General features: G+C 44.1%; 1 protein-coding gene across 1 annotated transcript; it reads right to left on the bottom strand.

The window, feature by feature from the left end:
- Positions 1 to 481: 481 nt before the first annotated feature.
- Positions 482 to 7,139, bottom strand: mcm3 (minichromosome maintenance complex component 3). Its single transcript, XM_015391876.1, has 17 exons — positions 6,961 to 7,139; positions 6,722 to 6,834; positions 5,269 to 5,477; positions 5,057 to 5,187; positions 4,741 to 4,979; positions 3,467 to 3,575; positions 3,231 to 3,384; positions 2,908 to 3,039; positions 2,490 to 2,698; positions 2,238 to 2,412; positions 2,035 to 2,161; positions 1,804 to 1,954; positions 1,528 to 1,668; positions 1,332 to 1,441; positions 1,104 to 1,177; positions 886 to 982; positions 482 to 800 (listed from the first exon to the last, which is right to left on the bottom strand). The coding sequence occupies exons 1-17, from the start codon at positions 7,033 to 7,035 to the stop codon at positions 602 to 604; spliced, it is 2,445 nt and encodes an 814-aa protein (XP_015247362.1). The 5' UTR covers positions 7,036 to 7,139; the 3' UTR covers positions 482 to 601.
- Between the last annotated feature and the right edge of the window lie 787 nt (positions 7,140 to 7,926).

A 7,926-nucleotide genomic window follows, 5' to 3' on the forward strand; every position in this document is an offset into this window, starting at 1 on the left:
ATGAAAATATTTCTTAGGTAGTAAAATAAAATAGGATAGGATCTGTTGAACTGTAAAATAACAAAAAAATAAAACAAGTTCTTCAACCAAACAGTAAGGTTTTATTATATGTTTGAATTCACCTTCAGCTCTGACAAACATCAAAGCCAAGCAGAGGAACAGACTGGATGTAGAGAAAAAGTCTTTCTTAGCCTGGTTTCTGCTGTTTTTCAGACTGAGCTATCAGAGCTCATCAAAGCAGCTCGTTTCAACTTTGAATGTTAAACTCAAAGTAAAAATAAATGGAGTCAGTCTAACTATGATTTCTGTCTTACATATTGTTTCCAGTTTATCAAGTTTAAATGTAAGTATAGGGGAGTTACTCAGAGGAGCTCCACTTTTAAAAGATTTATAATATTTTATTTTGTATTTATTTTTGATGCCTTACTAACTTCCAGGTAACATGTTTGAGATGTTAAAGACCCTGATCACCCAATAACAGCAGCTCTGGTTCACCAAAACATTTCTTTATTCTTTATAACAGAAAACATGTTAACTATTTACAGATTTATAACAGAAGAAGACATCCCATAATGTCTTCACGCGTAAACGCCTCTTCCTCTCAGATGAGGAAGACTATGTCATCGGCCACCATGACCTGGTTATCGTCCTGCATTCGGGCCAGGGCGCCGCGGACCTCGGCCTCAGAGAACCGGCTCTCCCGCTCCTTGTTGACTTCGTCCATCAGCTTCGTCATCTTCACCGACTGGGCATGAGCCGACTGGAAGACGGCGAACAGGGACGACTTGAACTCCTTCAGCCTGGAGGACGGGATCAGAACCGCAGGTTTGGGTTTAAGCTTCACCTCAGGAGCTCATAAATTCTAAAATGTTCTGCATGTCTTACCTCTCAGCCGAGAGCTCGGCGGCATCAGCCTGCGCTGTCGCCTCCATAGGCTCCTCCTCCTGCCGGGCCCTGGCTGGTTTCGAGGTGCCGGACTGAACTGCAAAATAAAGCTCAGAGTGAGACCTCTCACAGATTGTCTCTTCTTCTTTAGTCCCCAGAGGAAAGCAAAGCTTAAATCCTTTAATCTGGGTTTAATGTCTTTACAGAAGCAGACTTACTATCAGGGACATCCTGCTCTTCGCTGAAGTCATATGGGCTGCGGGGTTCACTGCCCTGAGAGGCATGTCGCCCCCTGCAGGACAGAAGGACATATTTCACCTATCTGATCCCATTTTGGTGACATTTTTCATTTTATGGCACCAGAATAAAGGGGTTGAACCAATGTCTAAAAAGGTTGATGCTTTGCATCATTTATTTTCTGTAGAACAGCTGATGACGTCCATTACCTCTTGCGGGTTCTCTGTGGCCGCTGGCTGGCAGGCGCCTCCTGCTCGTCGTCCTCCTCTGAATCGGAGTCGCGCTCCTGCCTCGTGCGCTTCTTCTCCTTCTCCAGGACCTAAACGATACAAGGAGAAGAATAAATAAAACAATGTAGCAGAACTGTTTTTTGATCCGTTTATGCCGCTTTTAAAGATGGCGGACCTTTTTGAAGTAGGCGAACTGGACCAGCTCCACGGCGACCTCCGTGTCCTCCAGCTCCACGGCCTTGCTCATGCGGGCCTTGGCGTGCGCCGTGGAGAGGCGGATCAGCGTCTCCAGAGTACGGGCCGTCACAGGAGAGGTCTGGAGGGGAAGGGGGGGTTAGCTCTGAGGGGGATTTATGTTTTGTTTTTTAAAAGTTAAAAAAGTTAAAAAGCCTTTATTGTCATCATATTCTACAACGGATACAATGGAAGGAGGCGGATGGGATCTGCTCACCCTGGCGATGTCGGCCGCCACCTGCTCCTGGCTCCTCAGCCTGGAGTACTCCTCTGCGATGTGATTGGCTGCTTCCTCTGTCAGCACGGGGGTGATCATCTTAGCGATGTGGATGTACTTCCTCATGAACTCCTTACTTAAAATCTTGTCCCTGGAACAGAAGGAATCACTCATACATTATTTGCACACTTTTTATTAACTTTGGTTCGTTTCATTGGTTTCCCTGCTTACTTCTTCTTCCTGCTCCCGTGCAGCAGGTTGTTGTGTTTCTCATAAATCTGCAGCTCTTCGTGATCCTCCGCCGCGGCGTCCGGGTCCTCCGTGGCCAGCACGTCCACCGACCCGCCCAGAGGCATGGCTGGAGGACAGACAGAGGGATGCATAAGAACGTGTGTCGTGCTCCAGGAGGTCACCTAACAGACCGCCATCAGTACCTGCTCCGTCCTGCTCGCGGGGGTCCCTGTAGCGATGCATCCGCAGCACATGGTCGGAGATCTCCCGGTCGTGTTCGGGGTCCATCTGGTCCAGCATGATGAAGAGCAGGTCGAATCGGGACAGCAGAGAGTCCTGCAGGCCAATGTTCTCCATGGGGGTTTTGTACTGGTCGTACTGTGGAAGAGACAGAGCGCAGTGAGCGGCGAGTTTCAAAGCAGGACGCCGTGCAGCACAGCTGGTCTCTAACTCACCCTTCCGTAAACCGGGTTTGCCGCCGCCAGTACGGAGCAGCGGGCATTGAGGCGGGCGTGGATCCCCGCCTTGGCGATGGTGACGCGGCCCTGCTCCATCACCTCGTGGATGGCTGTGCGGTCCATGTCAGACATCTTGTCAAACTCGTCAATGCACACAACGCCACGGTCGGCAAGCACCATGGCGCCGGCCTCTAGGCGGCGTTCTCCTAAAGAAAGAAAACAACCAATTCACAACACATACATCTCAAGGCACTTTACAGTTCACCAGATCATCTAGTCAAATTGATTTAAAGTTTTCTACCTAAGCATGCTTGTAGCGACAGTGGAGAGGAAAAACTCCCTTTAACAATTTATTTATTGCCTGATTCAAACAGGGATATGAGACGGAGAGGAAAGAAAAACGAGGGAAACGTACCGGTCTCCTGGTCTGTGGTGACGGCAGCGGTCAGACCCACGCCGGAGGAGCCGCGGCCAGTGGTGGGGATGGCCCTGGGCGCCGTGTGGAGCACGTAACGCAGCAGCTGGGACTTAGCCACCGAAGGGTCACCTGAGGGAGAGCAAACAGGGTGAGGAGAGGAAAACAAGATGCTGGAAATTTGCCTCCATTGTTAATTTAAAGCTGAACAAAAAAATAAAAACTTTACAATAAATGTATATTTTACTGCTAAGAAAATACTTTATATTAGTCGTAAAGCAGAACTCTGAACAGGAAGTGAATGAACTCTCAGGCTGCAGTACCGATGAGCAGAACGTTGATGTCTCCTCTGATGCGGGTGCCGTTCTCCAGGACCTTCTCCACTCCGCCCAGCAGCATGCAGAGGATGGCCTTCTTGATGTATTCATGGCCGTGGATGCTGGGAGCCAGCGAGCGGGCCAGCTGGTCAAACACTTTCTGAGGAGGGAAAGAGGTGGATCAGCCTCCTGGCACCAGATCTCTGCCCTCTAAACCACCAGCTGACCGGGTTCAGACTTACTACAGAGTGAATCCGACTGAAGTTCCTGATTTTAGCCACATCGTCTGCAGAGAAGGAGCGAGACACTTCTTTGCTCATTTGCTTCACATGGCACGCTATCATGATGGTCCTGTAGGGGGCAGCAGTAAGAGAAACATTTAGCCGCTAATAAAATCTCTTTCTGATAATGAGACATTTCTGAATAATTACAAATTTTTAAAGTTCCTACAATCAGTTTTCTACCCCTAATGACACTTCCACTGCCCAATAACCTGCTGTGGAAAGTCCTGTGCTCTGGTGCCCTCTAGTGGACAGTCTTGATAGAACAGGTGTACAGTGCCAGTTAAAAGCAGAGCTTTGATGGAGCATAAAGCTGTTTTTTTTTTCATTGTTTTATTTTATTAATTTGAATAGGGACAATGCACATTAATGAACATCAGTATAAAAACAAATGTAAATATGCCGGATTATAGCTACAAAGCTAGTTTCCATCCGTAGTCCCTAGTTCTCAGACTTGTTCATAGCAGTTCTAAGTATATCAAGTAAAACATTATGAAAAATTTAGAAGCATAATCACAGGTTTTTAGTAAAAAACTAATCTGTGAGAAATGTTACTATATCTTATACAACTATAATATGGTTCAATATATCTTATTTACTACATTACATAATGATATACTGTATAACTATAATTATTGTGGGACAAAGATTTTCTATTCACTTCTATATTTAGATTAAAATATGTTAGTTTTGTCGGTGGAAAACATCCAACATGTGTATTCATGAAAGGTATCTAAATATTCAGCTCAACATTTCGTATATTGAAGCTATTCTGGAGGATTTCTTAAAAGATCCGACCTCTCCACTTAGAAAAAAATAAAAATGTGTGTGCGCAAGAGCATGCACAAGCCCAATTCCCCTTGTGCACGAGTGCAATGCTTTTTGAGGAGACCTCTCCTCGAAAAGCATTGGTATCTTCCTCTTTTGAGGCCTTTCTTTTCTTCTCATACACTTTGTGGACATTTTTTTTCCTTACAACCCTTGGCCATTTTCAAAGAACCGCAGTGGGAAGTTGAGCTTCAATGACTGTCTGAAACCGTAGCTTACAACAGATATACGCTTGAAAGTGTGCATGTGGAGAAATAGATAGCTAACAGGACGACCTTATGTAACGTTTCACCAGAATGATTGAAAATTAGAAGGACCACTTAAGATGATTCACCCAGAAATTAAAGATCGTCTTCTGTACCTTTGAGGTTAAATGGGCTGAGCCGTTACTGAAAGCTGAATCCTACCTGAAGGTGCCGGAGGTAAACCCTCCCTTCTTCCCAGGCAGGCAGCGGTACGTCCCAACCACCTGAACTCTGTCTCCAGGTTTGACCACGTCCACCAGGTCGTTGTCCAGGATGATGTCCACAGAGCGGGGCAGCTGGCCGGCAGGGGCCTTCTCTGGCATCTCCTGCACCGTGATGGTCTGGTGGTCCTTGTAGATGGACAGACCGAACTCTGTCTCCAGAGGGTTGTTCTCCTCGTCCTGTCAGGATATACTGATGATGAAGCTCTGGTTTTCCTAACGTTACTCTAGAAGACAGCTAAACCCAGAGTACGTACCTTAGTGGGATAAATGGCGCTAGAGGGGAAGGCGTCCAGGGAGGTCATGTCTGTGTACTTCCTCTCCATCGTCTTCTTGGTGGCGGGACAGTAGTGAACGCTGCGCACTACTTTAGGACGGACCAGGGAGCCTAAAGCGTCGAAGCAGAGAGTGAATAAAGCACACAGCATACACAGATCTACCCCTGAACACAAGTACAAGAGAAACTCACACTTTGTGATGATGCCCTCCACGCACACCATGCTGCCCAGCAGGCGGGAGGTCAGGGTCCGAGGGGAGACGTGCTTAGAGCCGAAGCTGCCCTCCAGGCCAATGAAGAACTCCTCGTGCTGCTTGGCGTAGGTACCGTCCACCGAGGCCACCAGGTCCTTCAGCGCCCGCTGGAACGCCAGCAGCTCCTCAAAAGCATTGTTCATCAGTCTGAGGAACAGGAAGCACCATTAGACAACGACACTTTTCACACCCAGTAAACTCTCACATTGAAACCAATGTTTGAGTTTATCTTGAGAAATATTAGGTTCCAGTTTATCTGATTAATGTTGTTGTTGTTTCCAGGTAATTGACTGTATACAGTGCAGGACACCTGTAGCACATTACAGTGACACTAAGGTTTACCATCAAAACACACAACTAGGGACTAAAGATGGGGACTTGTTCCTTTTTCTTATTCCTAGGATTATCACAGCAGTGTTAAGAATAGCAATGCCAAATGCTAGTAATGAGTCCGGCAACATTGATGTATCGGTGCATGAGTCCAGCCCATAGAGCAAGACTCTGTATCGGTGAGCGAGTCGTTTCAAAAAAAGTAATGTGACGATCAATGATTTTAAACTGTGTATAAAAACATATCTCTCATCATTATGCATCTGCTTTTGCAGTTTATCATTAAAATCAAGAATTTTTGAGCAGCCTAAAAGGAATAGGAAGTTTTCGGCCATTGCGTTTTTATTTACATTTTCTCCTTGTGTATTCCTTTTCCTCTCCGTTATCAATCAACTTATCTGAATTAAGGTTGATTTCAAATTAACTCCTTATTGTTTAAAACATCTAAAAACCTAGTCCACAAGCATCCTCATTCACATTATCCCCTAAATGTTCACATTATGATATACGTTTACATTATTTATTGGCTGCATCTAAAAATATCAAAGATATTTTTTTTTACATACTTTACATTTAAACTTTGATATGAAAAAATACAATATAACCTACAATAACTTGTATTATATAATTGCACTAGGTCATCAAATCAATTCAGTTTAGTTCAAATAAGCTGCCTGTAGTGTCTTTAAATGTCCAACAGGTGTCAGTATTATGCGAAACAGTATCAATACAGTTTGGCAATGAAATACTTTAAGATGCCTCATTAAACCATCACTACCACATACTTAAAGATCTTACCAATAAAGTGATTGAAAGTATGACAATTTAATCGCTGGATTTCAAAACATAAGAAATTAAATGAGATTAAATGAAGTTTAAAGGGTGGAAAGCACTTTTAAAGCTGACAACAGCTGAAAGGCAGTAATTTTATAAAACATATTGATCTGATCTGGTTTATTACTTCCTCCTAATGACACATTAAGTAGATGTAAATGGCTCAGAGTGTTTCAGACCCATAGTTTCCATCTAGTTTCATGTGACTCCATGTTTCTGTGTCTTACTTTGCAGCCCGGGCCTCGTTGCGCCTCCTCAGGTCGTTGATGTTCACGATGAGCCGAGCTTTGTTCTCACCGATCATATCCCGGACTTTGCTTTGGTAAATTCCCTGGTCTTGCTGCGATATGAACAGAAACACAGGCGCTACACGTGAGGATGTGTTTTTTCCTTCATGCAATGGTGTCTTTGTTCTGCTCACATCATTTTTCTTTGGAAATATCTAGTAATTTTAAGCCACACTTACATCGTCGTCCAGAAAGTCCAGGTAATCTCTCTGAGCCTCCCTCATTTCCCGGTCATCTACGACGTCGGTGGCCATTTTCCTCTGATAAATGAATTTCTTCTCAAACAGCTGAAGGAGAGCTTTGCCTGCTGCTGGATCGCCTCACCACAGACTGAGCGAGTTTCGCGCCACTGCGTAGAGCGAGCGAGTAAAGCGTGACACGCGATTGGCTAAAAGGCAACCTTCTATTTAGCATCGTTGGCGGGTAGATGTCAGGCTAGCCAATAGAATGCCACAGGTGGTGGATGACTCCGCCCACTAGAAGAATTGCCGCGAAAACTAACAGGAAGAGGTGGGGCGTTTTCCTACATGTTGCGTTTAATGGTGGTTGGCGAGAAGTTTTGGTGCATGTCACCATAGATATCCATAATAAAGGCTTTTATTAAGGCCTTTATTATGGATATCTATGCATGTCACCGTCACCATAGACGCCTCATTGGACGCTGTAACTAGCGAGGCCGACGTGCCTAGGGCGGCCATCTTGGATCGGACCACAGTTTAGGCAGCAGCTGTCAGAATGAATAGGATGCGCCTTAGATCTCATTTAAATCACATTAAAGACGAGTCAGAGATAATATTACAATAATCTCTTACTTGTCACAACCCCTTATAACACCAGAATAAATTTGAAAAATTACCTTTCAGTTAGATTACACACAGATTAAAAAATATTTAAACTGAACTGAAATTGGATGAGATATATGCAGAGTTATATACTTTATTATATTAATATGATAGACACAAAGTTTTATATAAATATAAGATCATGTTTTACAAATATATATTTATATAGTATATTTTTCCTATTATTTAGTATTTTAAATAATTGCTCGATAAGTAGACAAAATTTATTTTATATCCACTTTTCGTGCATATGTGAACATTTGTTTTTTAACAATTAATGTGGGTCATATATGTATATATATA

The sequence above is a fragment of the Cyprinodon variegatus genome, unplaced genomic scaffold, assembly GCF_000732505.1.
Source record: "Cyprinodon variegatus isolate N-32 unplaced genomic scaffold, C_variegatus-1.0 Scaffold563, whole genome shotgun sequence".
NCBI lineage: Eukaryota > Metazoa > Chordata > Actinopteri > Cyprinodontiformes > Cyprinodontidae > Cyprinodon > Cyprinodon variegatus.

Excerpts from the sequence above, each read along its gene's own strand:
- mcm3 (XM_015391876.1), bottom strand. The coding sequence starts at position 7,035 with ATGGCCACCGACGTCGTAGATGACCGGGAAATGAGGGAGGCTCAGAGA. Across the intron at positions 5,478-6,721 it reads AACGAGGCCCGGGCTGCAAA|ACTGATGAACAATGCTTTTG; the intron begins GTAAGACACAGA and ends CCTGTTCCTCAG. Across the intron at positions 3,040-3,230 it reads CATCAACGTTCTGCTCATCG|GTGACCCTTCGGTGGCTAAG; the intron begins GTACTGCAGCCT and ends GCTCTCCCTCAG.